The sequence below is a fragment of the Pagrus major genome, chromosome 3, assembly GCF_040436345.1.
Source record: "Pagrus major chromosome 3, Pma_NU_1.0".
In the NCBI taxonomy this organism is placed as follows: Eukaryota; Metazoa; Chordata; class Actinopteri; order Spariformes; family Sparidae; genus Pagrus; species Pagrus major.
The window spans coordinates 8331579-8353705 of NC_133217.1; the positions used below are offsets into that span (position 1 = coordinate 8331579).

At 41.6% G+C, this 22127-nt stretch overlaps 2 protein-coding genes across 2 annotated transcripts in view; one reads left to right on the forward strand and one right to left on the reverse strand.

Annotated features, from left to right (window-relative positions):
• Positions 1-16317, forward strand: part of ctnnal1 (catenin (cadherin-associated protein), alpha-like 1) — a 55477-nt gene extending 39160 nt beyond the window's left edge. Inside the window, exons 4-19 of the mRNA XM_073462939.1 lie at positions 391-510; positions 2007-2096; positions 2346-2516; positions 3340-3540; positions 4443-4529; positions 4741-4899; positions 6184-6276; positions 7859-8009; positions 9011-9048; positions 9137-9190; positions 9966-10120; positions 10467-10515; positions 11054-11110; positions 13148-13267; positions 13890-13973; positions 14645-16317. Of these exons, the coding sequence (XP_073319040.1) occupies positions 391-510; positions 2007-2096; positions 2346-2516; positions 3340-3540; positions 4443-4529; positions 4741-4899; positions 6184-6276; positions 7859-8009; positions 9011-9048; positions 9137-9190; positions 9966-10120; positions 10467-10515; positions 11054-11110; positions 13148-13267; positions 13890-13973; positions 14645-14815 (1800 nt within the window). The 3' untranslated portion in view covers positions 14816-16317. The remainder of the gene's footprint in view (positions 1-390; positions 511-2006; positions 2097-2345; positions 2517-3339; positions 3541-4442; positions 4530-4740; positions 4900-6183; positions 6277-7858; positions 8010-9010; positions 9049-9136; positions 9191-9965; positions 10121-10466; positions 10516-11053; positions 11111-13147; positions 13268-13889; positions 13974-14644) is intronic.
• Positions 16318-16578: 261 nt separating this feature from the next.
• abitram (actin binding transcription modulator) lies at positions 16579-18362 on the reverse strand. Its single transcript, XM_073462941.1, has 6 exons — positions 18192-18362; positions 17977-18028; positions 17390-17519; positions 17221-17297; positions 17070-17139; positions 16579-16808 (listed from the first exon to the last, which is right to left on the reverse strand). Exons 1-6 carry the CDS (start codon positions 18271-18273, stop codon positions 16671-16673), a joined length of 549 nt encoding a protein of 182 aa, XP_073319042.1. The 5' UTR covers positions 18274-18362; the 3' UTR covers positions 16579-16670.
• Between the last annotated feature and the right edge of the window lie 3765 nt (positions 18363-22127).

Here is a 22127-nt window from a genome sequence, read left to right on the forward strand (position 1 = left end):
TTTGGACAGACAGTCGACAGCCCCCTGTTCTCCATTACTGGCAAACACAATTACATCTCTTCCGCCTCTTTGTCTGCTGCGGATAAAAGCTGCTCCGTTAGCGTTGCCAGCTAGCAGCAAAATTAGAAGCTACATAGACTACTATTAACTAAAGTGCAGGTTAGGAACTACTTTATCTGATGGTTTTATTTTAGGAAATCACTGATGCGATTGCATCACAATGAGCCATTATTACTCCAAAAGGGAGCGCTGTAGTAACACAGTAATAGGATGTAAAAAAAACTTTTATTCTTGATTCTGTTGTTAAAGATTGAAACATATTAAATGCTATCTTACAAGATCAGAAATAAGTTGTTCACTGTACCACCCTGATCTTTTCACTCCTCTCAGGTCCTGGTTACCCTCGACCATCTGGAAAGAGTCAGCACCTTCCAGGAATTTGTGCAGATTTTCAGCCAGTTTGGCAATGAGATGGTGGAGTTTGCCCACCTCACCGGAGACAGGCAGAACGTGAGTAGCATGTGAAGAAACTAACTCTCTGCTTTTCTGTCTTAAGAGTCTCAAAATCATCAGCACAGTGTAAATGTCTCTCAATAAATGAAATGCAAATGTGATTTAACTTGGCAACTAAAACAGCTGCATATATACTGGATGTAGTGATGATTATGAACATGCACTAATCTGGCGCCTCATTTCTGCAACACTGAGCACGTTTTGTTTATTCACGTAGATGTAATCTTCTAACAAGCCGTGATTTTGTAAACATGATATTCTGAATGTGCAAGCAGGTGGTGGAATTAGACTGAGAAACCTGCAGTATTTACACAATGAATGTGCAAGAAAGCTCAGCAACAATCAATATTTCATGCATCAAATATTTACTTTTCCCCAAAAAATAAAACAATGAAGTAACAAGACCTCTTCAGGCTTCTTTCTTTTCTGGAGAAGTTTGTATTATTTCTATTTGTATTTATTCATTTTCTTATCCATAAAAGAAATGTACAGGCCAGTTATGACTCACTCCTCAAACACTGTTTACATCACGATCCGTTGTAGATACAAACTGACCTATGCTTTCAGATGCGTTCTCTCCACAGTATACCTCAGCGAATTTGCAAAACAAAACTTTCACTCAAAGCTTCAGAAAAACAGACCAACTTTCTGTTTTAACTTTGTTCTGTCAAAGACCGCTAATCCGTCTTTGATGCATACATTCAGCCTCTGCAACTAAAGCGCTTTGCATGCAAAAGCTGATGTAAAGTGCAACTGCTGCGATATCTAGACAGGGAGAGCGGATCGACCATCCCTCTTTCTGAGTTTCCTCGGGGCTCGCGTCTTGACACACACATCATGTCTCACTCCGACATTGCAGCTTGCTCTCTCTCCTCATTTGCCACCCTGTTTTTCTCTATCTTTATTTTTTTGGGGTTGTCGTATTCACTCCCTCTCATGCTCTCCCAGGCACACGCATGCATGTGCACACAGCCCTTTTGAAAAAATTCCCCATCTTCATCTATTGAAGCCAGGCGAGCACGGAGGCAAAAATAATGATAGATAATCACGTCGTCTTTGTAATCCATGGCAAAACGATGGGAGAAGAGTTGATTCAGCTGCCTTTTCCAAAGCTTGTATCTGACTAATTCAAGCTGTCTATTTCTGTTTGGGAGCGGCAGGTTGCACACACTGCATCTTCTGTCCTAATCTGGTAGCATCTCTTTTTATTAGATGACAAATAACCTAGGAAGTTTCATGTGTGTGCAAACTTGGAGAGGAATTGGTGTCGCATTTGTGTGTCCCTTCATACCAGCATGAAAGAGATTCGCTGCATACGTTTGATGCTCGGCGTCCCTCGGACACCCAGAGAGTTTTAAGAAGTTGCAACTGAAGTAGAGCCACCCATTACCATCTGCTGTGTGTGTGTGTGTGTGTGTGTGTGTGTGTGTGTGTGTGTGTGTGTGTGTGTGTGTGTGTGTGTGTGTGTGTATGTGTGTGTGTTTGTGCTGTAGGACTTGAAGGATGAGAAGAAAAAAGCACGGATGGCAGCAGCCAGAGCAGTGCTGGAGAAATGCACCATGATGCTCCTCACAGCCTCCAAGGTAGACAGCTGGCACACCAACACTGCACCTCTGAGCAAGGGGTTATGGATTATGTCCAGCTTAAAGATTTAAGGCCTTCTCAAGTTCATTTCATTTCAAGGTTTCTCAAATCAATGGTAAAACTCAAAACTCAAAGTCACAGAATCATAGAAAAACAAAGAATGAATAATTGTGGGTGAAATACTTCTATAAAAATGATAAAAGGGTCGAGAAGGACACAAACTTTGACATTTCACATTCTCTCCAAAGACTTGCCTGAGGCACCCCGACTGCGAGTCGGCACGGATCAACAAAGACGCCGTGTTCCACCGAATGCGATGTGCCCTGGAGCAGGTCATCGAGATAGTCACCGAGGCACGGAGCTGCGGGGAGAACAAGGTCCTTCCTGCCAGCATCTACGACGGCATCAAGGACTTCAGGGTAGGTATTAGAAATTAGGCTTAGGGAAGGATATGATACATATCTCGCTACAGGCTTAAGGTTAGTAATGCTTGCTTGACAGGTGTTGACCCGTGAAGTTATAATCCTCCTGTGGGTGAAGCATTATGCTCAGTTTTAGCTGTTTAGCTGGCAGTAGCATTATTTATGTAAATAAGAAAGACCAAATCAAAAATCCTCAAATCTTATTCATCATCAGACAATCAACATGGAGGACCAGACTTTGCTTTTTTACAATTTGGTTCATATGCTTGTATGAATCACCGTTAAACCGATCATCACTGTGACTAATCATCCCTCTCCTCCTTGTGCACTGGCAAATGAAAGAAATAAAAACAAACAAACAAAAAGAAAACATTCTGCAGGGGTCTTTTCCACTGAGAGAAAAGAAGAAGAAAGTATTTTAATGAAAGGACCCAGAGATGCTCATTGCTTTTAATGAAAGGCTTCATTGCTTTTAGTTGTAGAGTTTAACTGAAAGCTTATGTAAACCTGAAGAAAAGGGGACAGAGGATGAAACAGAGAAATGCATTAGCTTTTATGTTTGTGTGCTTGAGATACTGTTTGCACAATTTATTGAGCACCTTTGATGGCCCAGTGTGACTATATATATATCCTACAGTCCTTGTTAATTAATGATGAAGTCAAGTGCATAGTAATAATGAGATAGTATATTATGTTTTTTCACCTCAGAACATTACTGAGTAAAACTTTTTTGAGTTGTCACCTTCTTTCCTTCTCAACAATCCTTCAAGTGCTCCTTCAATGACTCCCTATTCCCCACTCCTCCTCTTCTGTCCTGCAGACCAGCGTGGAGTGCCTGCGGGAGAACCTGTACTCCTTGTCGCCCCAGAGCGTGGGCAGCCAGCTGGAGGCGCTGGTGGAGCGGACAGAGGACTTCACTGACTCGGCCTACACCAGCCACGAGCAGCGGCAGGCCATCCTAGGTCTGTGCCAGCTGGCGCGCCAGGACACTCAGCAGCTGGTGCACGCCTGGGTTGAGGCGGTATGTTGGCACAAGCGGGCACGCTCGCACATATGCACATACGCCTGCAGGAATATTCATAAAAAACATATGCTACCGTATGAATAATAATGATAAGTACCTCATCTGTAAGACACTTGTTAAAGAAAATAAGATGCAGAGTTATCCAAGCAAAGAGGAAGAGATCACTGCTGCAAACATAGTCTAAAATAAAAGAAATGAACACGTGACCCAGTCATTCACTTTGCCTACTCACTTTCTTTTCACATGTCCTTCCTGGAACAACAGAGCACAATAATCTGATTCAACCGAGAGAGAAACATCACGTATTAGAGGCTCCTTGGCCTTCAGAACTGATGGCCTCACAAGTCATTGTGTTGTAGTCTCTTTTTCTTGTTACACTTGTTCAGTGTGTTCAGAGTACACAGAACGACTGCTACTACATAATCATATGGTAGTGCCTCATCTCGCCTCTGCAATTGAAGGTCATCTGGAGAACTGAAAAAAACTCTGTAATAGCTTGTAAATGTAAAGAATGTTAATGTGCAGATATACTCGGATGTTCTGCCCAGTCCAATTTGTGTTCTTGATTCTTACTGTGGCAAGTTAAATAGAATACATACATGTTTTTATTCCAACTGGATGAGTCAGAAAGCATGAAATTAAGAAAATTGTTGTACGTTATTTAAATAAAATATACATTTTATTATCTTAGTGTGATTACACAAAATTGCTTGTTGAAATGCCCAACACTCTCAACCATGCTAGTAAAGCCCTAAGTTCATTTTCCAGTCAAGTCTTTTTCTGGATCATTCTCATACTTTTTCAGATATCAGTGCAAATTTATGTGTGTGTGCCTATGAAACCATGTTGGCTCTCATGTTCTCTCCTCCTCTTCCTCTCTTTTGTCTCACTCGGAGCAGCAGTCTGTCCATGCCAAAGAGGCCACAGAGGACATGGAGGTGGCCATCCTGAAGACGTGCCAGAGTGTCAATGACCTCAGACGTGAGGTGAGCAGCAGTCCGTCTCTGTGCTGCCCGAGAGACATAGACATGACTGGGATGTCTCCTGCTGGACGTTCTGACTCAGTAGCTGGTTTTCTTTCCCACATCAGATTACCTGTCCCCTCAACCATGTATCACCTCTGCTCCTTTTTTTCCAGCCTCCATAGCTCCCTCCTCTTCCTTTATTGTGTAATTTAATCTTTGATTCTTCCTGCAGCTCCATAAGGTGGCAGTGGGTCGTGCCTCAGACTTGCTCAAAGTTCACGGGGAGCAGTTGCCTCTGCGGGCTCTCAAAGCTGCAGGTGCCGAGGGGAACCTGGAGGCAGTGGCAGAATATTCGCGCAAGCTCACTGAGCAGAAGGAGCAGCTGGTGGAGGTAGGGTAGGCTGAGAGAGAGACTGGAAGAGGCCACCAGTTAAAATATGTAGTGAAGTTAAGATGTTTGTCCTCAATCTACCTTTCTTAGGTGAACTAGCTGGCAGGTTACAAGCATTTGTTTAAGCAAGTGAGTGCATACAGGTTAAGATGAATGACAATGTAGAATACACTTCTCATCTCAAAATGAAAGTCAACATTGGTGTTTTGTAATAGAAGCAGGAAAATACCTTGCAGGCTTTGTCATGTCTTTGCTAATGGCCCTAACAAACATACCTTACTCTAGAATTTGAAAAGAGACATTGTGTAAGAGTAAAGGTGCTGTTTTGGGAAACCAGTATGTTTTCTTAAGATTCATTTACAGAGAGTACACACACACACACACACACATACACGCACGCACACACACACAAAATCAAAGAGGAGGAAAGTGGACTCCTGGAGTTGAGGTGTTCTTTGGATAGGGATAGACTTAAAATTCACTCCAACGCACTCTATTTCTAAACAAGGTAATCATTAAGAGAAAAGTCCAAGGCATCCTGTTTTTAAAGGTACAATTTGAAGTTTTGGAAAATTTAAATCAGAAGAGAAAAATTCTTCACTGGTTTTAATGAATGAATAAACCGAATGAACTGAATTTTATACTGTATTACTTTGTCCATGTTTGTAGGATGCTTCTAAGTAGCCACCTTTCTGGCTTCAAACAGTGTTCTGGGGATTACATTATCCTCACCCTGAGGATGGCATATTGATTTAGTTATGGAAATAAAATACTGTATATCAATTTAATATTCCTGAATCTGTGTTCTTACCTTAATAATGTTGTAAATATTACTTTTCTGAGGGTGAATTTATATTCCAAAACTACTTAGTGCACCTTTAAACAATTCAAATGCCTTTATTGTCACGGCATGGTCGTCATAATGAACTGAGCTTAGAACAAACTCTGATGTGTTTCAGCACCAAGCCGTTGTCAGGGAGACTGCCTGGTGACATTAAACCTCATTTAAATGTTTTAAAAAGAGAGAACCTTGAAGCGTTCTTGTGATGATTATGTGTACTAAAAAGCAGGTTTCAATGTCAAACACTCAAAAAAATACATAATTTGTCCACTGTGATACAATTAGGTATGATGATTATGTTTATATCAGTAAGAGTTAAATTAGTTGCAAGGTAGTTTATACAGTCAATTTTAACATTTATCCATTTCCTTTCGCTATATATCACTCAAACGTCAGAAGCATCTCCAGTCAATCATTTCTTCCTCCCGTGTCTTTGTCTTTAGACGTGCCGGCTGCTGTGTCACGTGTCGGGGTCAGAGCCTCTGGAGATCACCTGTATACACGCTGAGGAGACGTTTCATGTCATCGGTCCACAGGTAACTTTAACCTTCAAAACACTTTCCATATGGATTTTAGTTTTCGTTTATTTTGACATTATACCTGATTGATGCATAAATGACAGCAAACAGGGTAGACAGGATAAGTGTGGAAGACAATCAGATTTAATTTTAATCGAGACCCTTTTTGTTTGATTCAACACTTATTGCATATCAATGAAGTCAAACTGGGAGTAAAATCAAACCTGAGTAATATTCTACTGAGACGCAGCAGGAAGGGAAAACAGAGAAATTACCTCACATCTCTTCTGTCTCCCTCCTGCACCTGCCATCCATTCAAGAAAGCTGGGAACATGCTGTCCACCTAGTCCCCCTATCCCACATCTAATTATGTTTGCTCTTGGAAACCATCCATGCCAGTAATTATCCAGCAATGTAGAATGTCCCAGTCCTGCAGCGCTAATGTCAGGCCCTGCATGGCTCTGCAGTAATGACTCCCCTCCTAAGTTCAAAGGTCAGCCAATCAATAACGTTGCAGTATGGGTCGACGGTGGTGATATGTCTCTGTGTGTGCCCAAAGTAATAGAGGGGTGGCCCAGAGGGTAATTGGCTATTAAATACTACACTGTAGGAGATGGGCGTGGGGTGGGTGTGTATGTGTGTGCGTACTTGCACGTGTTTTTGTGTGTTAGGTATTCTAAATGTATATTCATAAAATGTAGTTGTCTATCTGTGACTGTTGTCTTATTTCCACTGAGTCTAGATACCAGACTTGATTGCAAAAATTATAAAAATTAATACATGTGTTGTTGTTGATAAGCTTGAGCATAGCTTCACACATGAGTCATGCATCAGAGAAGATTGATGATGAAGCCTTAAAGGCCCAAGGCTTAATTGTTTTGACCATATAGATTTTATTCACTGTTAATAGGCTGTCACATGTGACGTGTAACCAATCAGATAGTGTTGTGAGTGGGACATAAAGTGAGACCACAGCGTGGTGACTACAGACAGAGAGAGGTGGCTGCATCAGAGCCAAAGTAGAGCAAAAACACAGATACCGATGATTGGAAAAAATGCTGAATATCGGCCTTGATAATCGCACTATCCCTACTATTAATATTATTGTTTATGCAGAACATTTAAGTTGCTTATTCATGCCCCCTGCCTGAGGGTATTTTATTTCTTACCTGCCTTTGTTTAATGTGGGACAGTTGTGAGTCTAATACTAAAGGGTCTGCTGATCGCAGCAGTAGAATCGAGGCTCTGCTGTAAACCCATAGAAAGTGAAGTGGTTTCCAGGGGAGCCTGGTCCAGAGAGAAGGGGGAATGCAACCTGTTACAAAAACAGGCTTACAGAGTTGTTAACAATAACTAAACTCAGCCTTTGTCAGCTTAGTTTCTATGTTAAAGTGCAGTTTGAAAGGCACAGCCTTGAGCATTTGGTTTACTTTTAGATCAATAGCAGAACCTGATTAACCTGAAAATGTGAGCAGAATTGCACCACATTTTTGTACTTTTTTACTTTTCTTGCCCATTTTGTCTGCTTGGCTACAGACCAACTTTATATATTTTTTTATATTACTTTTTTCACGTCCCAATTCTTCACACTCATCCTCAGATCATCTCGGCAGCCCAAACGCTCGCCCTCCACCCGTCCAGTAAAATCGCCAAGGAGAACCTGGAGGTGTTCTGCGAGGCCTGGGAGTCCCAGCTCTGCGACATGGCCCTGCTGCTGAGAGAGATCAATGACGTCTTTGAAGGCAGGCGAGGTGCGATTCAGTTAACTTAACGGATACTCCTGTGCATTTGGGTCAGCATATGTGTGGGGAACAGGAAGTCATTAAGAAAGAGAGGAGTTAATGCGGACTAAATGCTGCCAGTGGCACTTTGGCTTGAAAAAATCAAACTGTCTGGTGAAACCTTGATGAATCACTTTGCCCATGAACACTTCAATAACCTAAATGAAAATTAAAGTTCCGGCAAATGAAGCAGCAGGAGCAGATATTCTATGAATGAATCATCCTGGACTGTGGAAAGTATTTGAAAAAAGAACAACGTCAATGCCATTCAACACCCCTTCAGTCCTCCTCTGTACTCCCCCTCTCTCTTAATCATTGTACCAGTTACCTGAAGAGTCCAAATCATAGGTACAAATCAGCTGTCAATGTCAGTGAGGATACAAAGATCACATAGCTACCCTGTATGTATATGTGAATCTTGTGTATATTTGTGAATGTACACACAAATGTACGTTTGAAATGTTGGATGTAAGTGTCATCGACCCCGTGCGTTCACACACTGTAAATCTGAGAAATCTGTTTTGGCATATTTCCAAGACGGGGCTGCCCTCGAGAAGGTGACATAAAAGGCAGTAAATATTTTGAAGTGCAGCTCAGTGGGTGAAAGGATCACATCCATCACACATTTATATCCGCGTGAAGCCAAAGCGCTGTGTTAAAAGGTAAAAATACTGGCACTGTGGAGAGATTTGCTTTTATCATTTTCACCTAATCCTCCCTGTAGTGGATTGAAACGAACTGTGCTTGTTTGTGTTCATGATGAAGGATAAAAACTGTGTCAAGGGTGGACTGAGATAAAAGCAAAACAATTTTATTACCATATCACTGAATAACCATAATTGCCCCTCTAATTGTCTGGAAAAGTGTGTGTATCTACACACAAACATTCACAGGGAAAACACACATTGTTTTCTGCCTTTTTATTTTCTACTTGTGACCTTCAGATACTCACAATAACTCTCTTCTCCTAGGAGACAAAAGACCGTATTTGTCACTTCCCAGACCCGGGGTGAGTATCGCACCACACGTCCTCATGAATATTCCAGCGATCCAATGGTTTGTAATCCTCTGATTAATGCCTCCCTCTTTTCCCACAGAAACACTCACTCACCAACTTGAAGACTGCCAAGGCTGTCAAGTTGGATGCAGAGGTAGCGTACAGCAGCAAAGTCCTCTGGCTTTCAGCACAATACATCACGTCACGTCTCGCACCCTGATCTGACAGCAGTATATTCATCTCTAGGAAACTTTGTGTCACTCATGTGCAGGATTGATGGTGTTCGTATGGTAATGGGCTGCAATTCTGCTGGCCGGCAGTTTGTCACTCGCTGTACTGCCACCACAGAAGGCAGGATTATGCTGATTATAGAACTTCTCAGGGTGTTAACAAATGAAAATAACCCTGTTTGCTAATATATACGTTTCTAAGATTACATCCATTATATTTTATGTCTTCTCCCATATAGAATTACTTTGTATGTGTGTTCAGGGAGAAAAAGGCGATTCTTAGACGCATTGCAATTCTGTCTTGAAAAAGGATTCCTCGATGCAGAAAAGTCAATAATTGGACATTTAAAACCCAATTCTCAACATTATGATGACCTGTAACAATTTTGAAAGACCGGGCCGTGCGTTCCTTATGGATGGTGAAACCTAGTTGATCATGAACGTGTCATGTGTTCATTCTAAGCTAGGCTGCTTGTTCAGTTTGGGTGAGGATGGCTGAGGGTGAGCAAAGATGATGGAAGTAAAGACATCTGTTTCATTTCATTATTGATCATTACAAATATGCTATGTTTTAAAAGTAAAATCAAACATTTTACTGCATGAAAATGCATCGATAATCATTTTACAGTCCCATTATAGTCCTCTGAATCCGAATCAAATCAAATCGTTTCAACCCCTGATGTGTGTCCCTTTCTCCAGGAGCAGACAAGCATGGCCAAGCTGGGTCTGGAGCTCCGTTTGCTGTCGTCAGATGTGGACACAGAGGTGGAGAAATGGGAGGAGCAGGAGCACGACATTGTCCGACAGAGCCAGAGCCTGGCCAGCATGGCCTACAACATGCACCTGTTCACCAGGTGACCCAACAGCACCACAGGGGCTCATGCACACGTGCTCCGATTTCATATCTGCAGCCTGCTGATCTGCTACATTCATTTCAGAGCTCAACATTGTAAAGCCTCTTAAGCACCCACATGAATCTCTTTAGAGGCTTAGTGTTAATGAGAGCCCCCAGCTATCGATATGCGCCAGGCGTAGTTTGAGGCTCTGGCAAAGTTGACATGACTATGACTCATTCTGACAATGAAATCGTTGCAGCTCATCTAGTGTTTGTTGATTGCTGTGGATGTATTTTGTCCCCATCCATCTTCCTCATCCATGTATCCCTTCCTCATTTTCTGTTTCCCCCTATTGATTCTCCAGAGGGGAGGGGCTGCTGAAAACAACACTAGATCTGTTTCATCAAGCTGAGGTATGTGCATCCATATCCGTTAATCTCTCTCCACCTTCTGTGGTGTTTTCCTCCCGTTTTAACGAAGTTGCAAATGAATGCATCTGTTTTTTCCTTCAGAGTAAAGACATATTGGGACGGACAGATCAATAGCTTACAATAGTAAATGCCAGCATCCCTTCATTCACTTCCCTCTTACAGATTTGATAGGGCGTGACTGGGACACACTGGACACATGAAGTTATAACAAACAAGGTTGTACGGAGGAGTGTATCCTATTGAATTGGGATCATTGTCCATAATGTGCAGTAATTTGTAGAATCAGAGCCGAAAATGTCGGCCAGGATTTATTCCATTTGGGTCGAGCAGTGGAGATAAGAGAGAAAAAGGAATGATAGGGGGAAAGAGACGGGAAGGCATGCTGATAAAAAGAGCAAAGAAAAAGTGAAATCTCATCATATTTACTGACTGTACTTTGAAATGGCTTCCTGGAGGAAGTTAAAACATTTATAGTTGGCTTGTATTTGTGTAAAACTTTTCTTTCTGACTCTCTGTTAAGGTTCTTTCTGAAGAGGGGCTCCAGCTGTGCTCATCTCTCAGCGCTTTTTCAATTCAGGTATGACCTAATAAATAAATCTCTCTCTCTCTTGAACACACACACACACACACACACACACACACACACACACACACACACACACACAATTTAAAGTTGCATTATGTAAGAATTATAGTTTGGAATAATTTAACAATTAACTAAATTTATCAACAGAATGTGAAGGAAGACATATTGTGATGCAGAGATATCTACTGAAGTTAGCATGCCAACCAGCTAGCCCTGGCCCGTCCTATCTCATAATACTACCCCAAGGTCCCAGTCCTGACCGCCAGCAGCACAGCTAACTAAGTCAACTAGCTAACGACAGGTACAGTTAGCAGCAGTTAGGAGTTAGGCTGGTGATATGCTGCCCCCTGTTTGTAAAGAATATGAATTCAAGACGTAGTGCCATTTCCAACTATTTTTGCACATCAAGACTTTTTGTATAGCCTCGATTCCAAAAAAATTGGGCTGCTGACAAAAATCAAACATAATTTGCCAATCCCTTTTGATGTATACTTGAAAAATATCAGTACAAAGACTAGGGTGCCTTGGTAGCTCACCTCGTAGAGCATGCAGCGCATGTACCTACCACAGTGGTCCAGTTTCGATTCTAACCGGTGACCTTTTGTGTCATCTTAGGCTTAGAAAGCTTTTAAAATTGTTATATCATTAATAACAGTGTGACATGTAATTACTTAGGTTTAGTTATTGTTAGTGTCAGTTCCTGTCACTACCCCCTCCCTCCTTTTCTGTCCAAATCTTCAGCTTCTATCCAATTAAGGCACACAAATATATTAAAAGAACAGTACACAGACAATGTATTTAAAGCAATTGTGAAACACAACCATATAAAGTATATTTCTACATGGGCTCAGGGTTCGTTTGCTTAATCTGGATTTTATAAGTAGCAATGCAATTAGTACAGAAGCATATTAAAAGCATTAAATCAATAAATATATGAAGCTGTAGAAATCAGCATAGAAGTAAAATGAAGCCTGTGAGGAAAGAAGACAGTTTATTTTCTATTGCACAGGGTGAGCTACTAACCCATCTGTATGCAGACACACACAAACACAAACTGGCACCTGTGCCCCCACCCACGTTACACCTCTCACACACACACACATACACACACACACCCATATCACCCATCCTGGCATGCCACGGTGCCAAGTCTGCCTTATAAATCACACAGCGAGAGCAGGAAATTAAGGCTGTCACACACTCCCACCATCCTCCTCTCCTCTATGAGTTGAGAGCTGACAAACAAATGTAGCCTCAGTGCCTTCCTTCCTCTTGCCCTCCACCAACTTCTTCCCAGGGTCCTCCAAGTTTAATTAAACAGCTTGTCTTGACAGCCATTAACGACTGCCATTTGTCACTGCTGTATCTGTAGGCGTGTATGTTTGTGCACGTGCGTGGAGGGGCTGAGGGTTGGGGGAGTTGACTAGCGACCGCCTATTCATAATCAGGAGGCCCAGCTCTTCAACTTGCCTCACGCTTTCTGATTAATTACATCAAACAAACTGGTGCTAATGGAGTCCCTGTCTCTCCCTCCACTCCCATGGTTCTTTGGCACCAAACACACTCGTAGCACACCTGCGCTGCCCTCATTGAAATTATGAGGCTATTTATGCAAATGAGTTTGAGCATTTTTAATTGAGGTTTAAGAGGTTTTGTGTACTTTTGTCATTCATGTAGAGCTGCACTGAATAAAAGAGCTTGTGTTTTTAGGTCGTCGGTGGCATGTTACTGAAGTAGATTGATGGCCCCCGTGACTGAGATCTAGGGATTAACTCAGCTGGATAACAGACTTAAGCAGTAGATCATGACCTAGCTGTTGCTGATGGATTACATTGAACAACACTAAATCTGAATTTATGTCATCCTACTTTTCCCTTTTTGTGATGTGTGTAAATCATAAATCCAAAACCTGTAAATCTGTCAGTGTCTGTGCATGTTAACCCAGCCTCCACTGGATAACGCCATGATAAAACATCTCTGCCGTCCTGACAGACATCTCTTCTCTCTCTGTCTTTCTGTCTGTTCCAGCTGGTTGACGAGGAAAAGACTTTGGTGGTGACAGAGATGGAGAAACTGGTGGCATTGTGCCAACAGCTGCAGATGGGGGCCAAAACTCCTGTACAGGGCAAGACTGCCACCTTCCAGAAGGTACGCTAGCATGTCTCCTCTTTGTTTGTTTGCGTGTTTACACGAGAAACGAATGCATGGTTTGTTTTTGCCATGAGTTGGTTTTCTTTGGTTAAATTAGTAACATCACTCAGAAGACAGCAGACCTTCTTTAGTTTTTTTCTCCATAATTAGCCTTGACAGCATCAAATCCACAAAGAAGCTGAGCTCACGATAGAGCATGACTAACAATGTTACTTCATCACTGGCTACAGCATTATCTGTGAGTGATCTGAGAGTAACGCCATTATCGAACTCGCGCTAGATTAATGAATGTCTGCTAGGAATTAATGAGCATCTTGGGCGGAGATGAGCTGCCTTAGGTCACCTTGTACTAAAGGCGAAGGTTGGAATCAAAAGGACGGGATGAAGAATAGCGTGTCCTCTGCTGATTAATGAACATCTCTTTGATATGTAATGACTCCCATTTCTCTGTCTCTCCATCCTAATGTTCACTTTATCATTCATCACAAGTAGGAGAGTGTGTGTCCGTCAGGAGTTGGTGCAGACGAGCACTGGTCAGGAAATGATACATTTTAGATGTTAGTGTGTTCTGTGGTATGTTGCTAGATTCATGTTTCCTCCCCTATTTCTTTGTCTCCAGGTGGACTCATCCATTCAGACAACCAGAGGTATCTTGGCTGTGGTCGTCTCCCTCCTCCCGCTCTGTAACAAGCTCAACAGAAAGGTGACAGCCACTGAACTGGACTACACAGAAATGCCAAACTAAAAGAAAATATTCACCTACTAAGTAAACTGTTGCCTATTTAAGCATCCAGCAGCATCGGGCAGTTATTTCTGGCTAACAAGACCAAGCCCCTATTTGAATGAATGGGGAGAGAGCCAGAACTTCACAAGTAATGGTCACCGAGACATAAAAACTGTATGATGATTGGCTTTTGGGGGGAAGGGGCGGAATATGTGTCATACAACCGCCATCTCTGGCGTTACAGACTTTTCTATTCAAAATGCCTCAAATAGTCTGTCTCTTTCTTATGTCTCTGATTTTAATGCAAGCCCCCCAAGACAATCTTTAGGCAGGGAACTGTCACTGCAAACCAATTGTGATTGGTTTAAAGAAATCCAAACTGCAGAGTTGGGTGATAATTCTCTGATGATACCAGTACTCATGAAAACATTCAATATAGCAGATTTAAAGTGTATTTATTTCAAATTGTAATAGCCAATACTCTATTATATCTTTTATTTACACATACATTATTTAGAACAGCATAAAACCAGATTACAGAAATAAAACAAATGTGACAGGAAAGGTCAAGGTTTTCAAAAGATGGCAGGCTCTTGATTGTAATATTTTGTCTCCTATTCATTTCCTCTCCATGCTGTGTCCGTATGCAGTACAAGTCAGAGAGGAGCAGCCTGGGTTCCCCGCAGGACTGGAGAGAGAGGCAGGATGCATCCACACCTGTCAAAGACGAGGGAGCTCTCAACAACAAGAACAGCAATGGCTTCGGCGTCAAATCCTTGGAGCAGCACATGACCAGCCTCAACCTCTTGGAGAGCAAATAATCCAGGAAATAGTCACCTCCTTTCGTCCGCTATTCTCCCACGGAGCAGCACATAGCCAACCTCACCTTTTCTGGAGGACGTGTAATCCAGGAAATACTTCACAGCCCTCATCCTCATGCACCCACCAGAGAGTGGGCTCGATCCGTCGGGTGAAGATGGCTGCCTGGGTCAGTCAGAGTTTGTATTTGCTTTCTGGATGACGAATTGTTCGTGAAGTTTACAGAGGGAATAAAGCAGATCCATGCTCTCTGTGCCCCAGGGCAGCTTGTTACCTGTAGCACCAGTTTCACCCCAGTCCACAAGATGGAGACAATCAGCCAACACTATGACTTAGCCATTTGCAGTGAGCCTCTTTAAAGAGCAAGAGGGGCCTGACACAAACCTGATTTCAGAGTCACTTTTATCACTTCTCTTGATATTGAGGTTGATAAACTGATCAGAAATCAGGAACAAACTCCTCTTGATGCTCAGCTCAGCCATACATCTGTCTTCACTATGTGCCTCTGTGTAAGAAGCCTATTCGCTTTGTGGTGTACTGTAAACGTGTTGCACATGTTAGCCAAATGAAGAAAAAAAAAAAAGTGAAATGGCTGAAAACTCATCATGCATGACGCCATCATCACCAGACCTTTGTGTTTGTTTATGGTCAATGTGTCATAGGTCTGTAATATTAGCCATAGTGGTACATTCTGTCCTTGATCGCTGGCATCGCAGCTAGCATCTCCCTGCTGTAAAGAAGTATTTTAAAAGTCAACCACGCCACAAGATTAATGTCTAATTTCCATGCAGTTTTCTATGGACTGTTCCCCCATGTGCCATGTTAGTAACAAAATGCAAAAATCACAATTTAATGCCAAATATGATTGTCCTCATGAAGAGGCTGCTACCTTCAGCTTGCTACTCATATGAAATATAAAGCTCTTAGTCCTCCGGTATACATTCCTGGAGATTTTGTTATTATTATTATTTGGGACTGGGACTTTTTTCCAAAAAGTCAGATGATAAAGATGATGGTTTTGGGATGTCAGGACCTTACTTTATAATGTCCTGAGTATTATTAAATCATATTATATACCATTTCTCTTTCCTCACTAAAGAAATGATTCTGAACTGGCGCCTGTGTCAAATGGAGCCTTGAAGTGTACTTGTTATGAAGACTATCATTGTGAAGCTGCCTATTCGGCCAGTATGTATTAAATGGTATATGGTTTGTATTATATGGTACTTGAAGCATAGATATATACAGTATAAATATATACAGTGACTATCCTAAGGTAAAGACTTTGGTACTAAGTGAGGGTGTGGTATTGACTGAAATGAATAACAAACATTAAGCTTTAGAGATGCTTTGTACAGCGTGAGAGCAGCTAAGGATGCTGGGTATTGTAGTGGCACTACAGATGTGAAGAAATCATAGATCTAGTTTTGGACCATCTATTCTTTTGACAATTGAAAGGTAAATAAAAGTGACACGTAAAAAATAAACAATATTTTTTCTTAAACCACTGTTTGTGTTTATTGACATTCTAGAAAAATAATTCAAACTGAATATTAGTTCAGGGTATTTAAACAGACTTCAAGTAATTTATTATTCCATTTCCTCACAAACCAAACAATAAATTACAGGACTGAATGCTTCCTGAAACTGTCCTCATTTTCTGAAACATGAAAAACATCTAATAGTTTATAGGCACAGTGCAGTTCTTGCATTATATGCAATAGTCCCTTTGAAGTGACCAGAAGGTGAATGTCACTCACCAGGAGGATTTCCTCAGTCTATACCCAACCTGGTGGAAGCAGGAGGAAGAGAAGCTCTCCCAGAACAGTCTTGACTTGACAAGAACATGGAGCTCCGTCAAGAGGGTTGTGATTGGTCAACTGTTCGCTTGCCGACAACGCTCTCGAACTCCTCTCTGCTCAGAAGATTCTCTGTTATGCTCTTGCTCTCCTCAAACTTTGGCAGGATGACAGCGATATATCCCTCAGTCGATGGCTGTTCAGATTGACAAAGCACAATTAAAACATTTCAAGCATTTGTTTTGATAAGATTAGATGACTTTACTTAAATGATTGTGGTGGAGAAAATGACAAAAATGATAATAAGCGTGCTTTTTAATCAAATGTAAGGAAAGGCAAACAAAATGTGAATTATTAGAAATACAAATAATCAATATTAACAGGTGGACAAACATATACATGGTATTCAGATGTGCACATATCGTAATAACATCAAAGTGTAAAAGTATACGTTTACCTTTTCCAACAAGAGATTTGGTGTTTCTAAAATATTCTCATTGACCTCAAGAAGACGGCCCCGGATGCAGCTGAAAACCATCATAGATCAATGTGACTGATCATAACAAAAATAATTGTGGAATGTATGTAGAAAAACAAGCTCGTCTCACCTGTAGATTGTGTATTCAGTTTCATCTGTGCATGTTATCCGACACAGAGGTGCAAAATCAGTAAGGAACTGACCCCCCTATAACAGGAAAAGTGATTGAGAAGCATGATAATTGATTGATAAGTGACGATACACACTGCACACATCTTCATGAATTATTAGGAGTTTACCCGCTTGGACTTGCCGGACACTTTATTGTTCAGTCGACTGCAGCCATTACTGATCTGGTAATTGATGCTTTTGATTGTCCGCCCGTTCTGAAGGATCGGGTGAGTGTGTGCTAACGTGACAACACATAACCTACAGGGAACAAACACAAATTTAAAGGTTTGCCTTCAGAAAGGGAATTCCAAAAGTTAACAATATCAGTGTGTAGGTAACTTATATTCAGTGTGGATTAAATCAAGTAAATCTTTACAAATCTGTGAGGTAGATTTAAACTTCACATTGTAATAAGGAGTATTACGAAAGGGCTCAGGAAATTAAACGTCCACAAATAAAAAGCCTTCTAATAGGCAGAAATGTGTCCTGATGATATCAGCTTTGTTCATTGGTTTGCATCACATATTAATGGAATTGTTTCTCATATTGTAGCTCACACATAGACAATATTTATATAATATAAACCCACAGAAAGCCTCAAAACCACACTGGTCAACACATAAAGAAGCCTGAACAAAGAATGAACACACAGTGAGTTTTGTAATTACCACCACCTGGTGTTGATTTCACTGTTTGCCCATCACACCACTGTTACCTGTTTGAATGCTGCAGGATGCAGTGGTCCTCACACGGTTTCCCCTTCATGTCTAAACAAAACAACGAGAACCATTTTTACGCATTCGTTACATTTGAGGTGAACGTGTTATCAAAATATTCACTGCTCTCTGCCTCTGAGGTTTCAAATTTAGCTAGCCGAATTAGCCACCGCGCGGCTAACATGTCAGAAATGTCAGTAATAATGTTATTTACCTGCTCTGTACCATCGTGTGTAATATCGGTCCACAACTGAAGGCGCCTTTGCTTCTGTGTCTTTCTGCTCCACGCAGTCCATCAAAAGTATTCACGATACAGGTTGTAAGAAAATGTAACAGACAGCAATGCCTACCCTTACCCTTACCTTGCTCACTTGGTTACTTTGCGTGACGGACAGAAAATGATGTGACACCGGGCGGTCCGTCCTTTAAACGAATCCGAATGTTTAAGAGCGAAAGGGTTCCGGAGATAGTTTTTTTTTTTTTTTTTTTTGTAGGGGAATGAAGAGGTGAATTTAAAACTTAAAAATGCAATAAACAAAGTAAATCTTAGTCTACTACAAGACTTCACAATTTAACAAAAAAATGGCAGCATGGAGAAGAACCAGACATCTGTCGATCAGAAATCGACTTACCAGCTAGCTACTCTTTCACTTGATTAATAACAAATTCCCCCGTTTGTAATTCAGTTAATAACCAGAACTGATGACATTTCAAGGCTCTACTCAGCTACCAAAATAATAACTTACTTCTCCTTTTTCCGGACAGGTAAGTACATTTAATCTAACTGAGAATGTCAGGGATGTAAACATTTGCAAGGCATCTCTTGCTCTGTGTTTTCCAGCTGTTATAAACCGCACAGAAGTTTAGTAGTAATTGATATTGCCACTTAAATCTGAATTGGACTAATCCCAGGTTTCTCAAGTTCAAAATGCACTAACACTTTACCAGGACTCCAGACCCTCAGTGGCCCTTTGACCCCTTTTATTGTGTGTTACTTGATTTGTGGGCACTTGATGAATTTCAAAATTTTCAACAGTAACTACAATATAAATGTATGATATTATAAAGCTATATAACCTCAAATAGTAAGCACTAATACTTGTCTGGTACCTGTCTTGAGGGGCCCCTGTGCCAAAAATCTCGTTAACACAAATTTGTGTTGGAAAAAATGACTACAACCTGAGGCAATAACGCCCGAAAGCAAAGTGTTTTTGCACTTTGCATCTTTTAGGCCCTGTAGCAGGGTCATGCAGTCATGCTCATGCTGCTGTAATTAGTTGTGTTGCCACCTGGGACACATTGCGAGAGACATTTTTCACACTGCCCACTAGATGTCAGACTACTGCTAACAAATGCAGTATACTTAACTGAGTAGTTAATGTGATTTAACTCTGCACATGCAAACTCCTCAGATGACATCAAGGTTTGTTAACATGCAAATCGTCTGTGGGTACATCTCCATATTTTTAAACTAAAGCAATAACCCCAGCTAAACATTTTCATATTTAATTAAGATGCAAAAGCCATCTCACAGTGTGTGTGATCATCTGTTCAATTTCCATATTTTGAGCTACGTGTCATTTTTTTCCCCCAATTGGCGCTAATGATTCTCACAGATGGCAGATAGACAGAGAAGTATGTTGAGTCTGCATCTCAGTGGATTATGTAATGAGGTGGTCTGAGAGAGAATGGATGGAGAATGAAGGACTGTTCCCCCTCCCATGGATCTGGCAAGTAGCCCCTCTCTGACCCAGACCAATCACATACCAAACATGTCTGGCTGGACGTGGTACTTGCACAAGCCTGAGGGAACATTTTTGGGGGATTGGTATCGGCACGAGGTAGATTAAGTAATGATGACTTCATCCTGGTCACATTCTTGAGAGACGGAGTGAGAGAGACTCAGCCGAGGGTTTGGGGGCACAATGGGTTTTCCATGTATTTACTCACCACTACCAAGATTTGGAAAGTTTTTGCTGTCAAGACCCATCGTAATGAGTTTTCCATTACTCCTCCGTCTGTGGTAGGCCGTGGTCTGCAATTAATTTAGACATGAAACACAAAACCATTGTGGAAACAGTGGACAGAAAGGGAGTATCCCATAGATATGCAATCTTGCATCAGGCATTTCCAATAACTATCTATCTATCTTTAAAGGTCCAATATTGTATAAAGAGAGATTCGAAGTCTTTTTTGAATTATGAAGCAGTGAGGTGCTCTAGACAAACGGGGCAGCATTTCACCAGAGTAACATTTGACTAGTGCTAACTGTAGCTGCTGCTCAGTTATCCATACAGGTAGCCGTAGAAACTATGAGTTCATGGACCGGGTGACTGTTGATGTTTACACTGCTAGCACAGGAGCTTTTGGGCTAGCTGGTTAGCATGCTAACCTAAGTAGATATCTCTGCAACACAATACATAGATGTCATAATGTCAAAAATGTTATAACTTCACACTCTGTGTATCATTTTAATACATTTTTTAATGTTTTCAACTAAAATTGTTACACATTGCCCCTTTAAATGAGCTATCAGGACTTATGTAAAACTGTGATGTCACAACTATACAGTGGCTGCCCTGAGACAAACCTCCAGCACGGCCATGGTTGCAAAAACACTTGCAGAGCTGAGGCGGAAACATGGTGGGCGACGCCTCCTCAGGCATGTGAGAGCTGACCAATCAGAGCAGACTGGGCTTTTTTAGTTGTTGAGGGGGCTTGAAGAGACAGCTGTTCCAACAGAGGGTGAATAGAAGTGTTGCAGCAATGGACAGTATAAGATAAATAATGTGTTATTGTTTTTTTGTTTTACATTAAAGCATGTAAAAAGAATTCTCGTGGACACCCAAATTTAAAATATAAATCTGAAAATAAGCATAATATGGACCTTTCATGGAATCAGCGGCTTTACCTGTTATCTGTGAACATTCCCAACCCTCTACTACTTATTGTTGGAACGAAGCACAGCTCCGTCTCCCACTCTACAAGAGTCTGAGTCGACGTTCACTAGCTGGCTGTCAGACAGGCATCTCGAGTGTCTCCAGCTGCACAGTGCTTCTGTGCGCGCACGCATGTGTGTTTGAGTGTGTGTGGCGCACGCGTAGCTCCACGTCAGCCACTGCTACTCCGAGCAGCCTTTCTTCTCTGGCATGCTTTCTGTCTGTTTGGCTCCAGCTGTCTGTCCTTCCACTTGGATGTTGCCCAGCTTCTTTCTGTCCTCCGTGCCAGAGGAGAGCCTGATAAGGGGAGAGAGAAGGGTGTTGATGCCTGCGTGGCTTATAGGAAACCTGTGGCTTCTTCCTTGCATTTGGACTATACCCACCTTTAAAAAAGCTGCAGACCAGAGAGGGAGTACTTCCTGGTCTGTGGTTCGCAGTCAGATGACAGATGAAATATTTCTGTGTTGTGATGCAGACGGAGAGAATCATTGCCAGAAAAGGGATTTCTTTCCCCTAAGTGGTTCATGTAGACAAGCTATCAGCAACACTTTCAGCAATTCAGTGTTTAGGAGGGGAACTGCATGCAATCCAGGCCCACCCTCAGTCTCTCATCATTTAATAAATGTCTAGGAAAATAGAGAGAGGTATGCTAAAATCAGAAATTATTTTTCCTGGATAGCATGGTGACATGCACACCTGCTTTTGCCATTCAACAGACTGAGTCATATGCTGCCAAAGTGCACATTTAAGGCCTTCTTCATTCACTGCTATATGTATTGGCTTTCAATAAAAAAGAGCTGTGTCATTTCAGCGTAACGCTTGTATTTTTCGAAGCGCTGTCAAACGTGCACAAGAATTTGATTTAAGAGTTCAATTAATGTCCCGGTGGACTGATCGATAATTACATTGTCACAGCCATAATTTACAAAGCTGATCCCCCTTACAAAGTTTAGATAAGAATTCACGACGTTATCAGTCTGCTGCCAGCATGTGTGCTAACATGCAGCAGCACAGAAACCCCCGTTGATTTGAATCTGGATTATAAATGTCCCGTCTGCAGATGAGTGGCATCACTCTGATAAGCTGCAGCCACAATCATATCGGAGCTTCTCAGTTATTTCTGGTCTCTTTCCAAAGAAAGCGAGGCTCGAGGCTCTGAAAAGTGTGTGTGTGCGTATAGGTCAATTTTATGATCAGTAGCATTTTTCATC

Coding starts and splice junctions, on each gene's coding strand:
- abitram (XM_073462941.1), bottom strand. CDS start 18,273: ATGGACTGCGTGGAGCAGAAAGACACAGAAGCAAAGGCGCCTTCAGTT. Junction 18,029..18,191: donor CACACGATGGTACAGAGCAG/GTAAATAACATT, acceptor TGTTTTGTTTAG/ACATGAAGGGGAAACCGTGT. Junction 17,520..17,976: donor ATCCTGCAGCATTCAAACAG/GTAACAGTGGTG, acceptor TGTTCCCTGTAG/GTTATGTGTTGTCACGTTAG.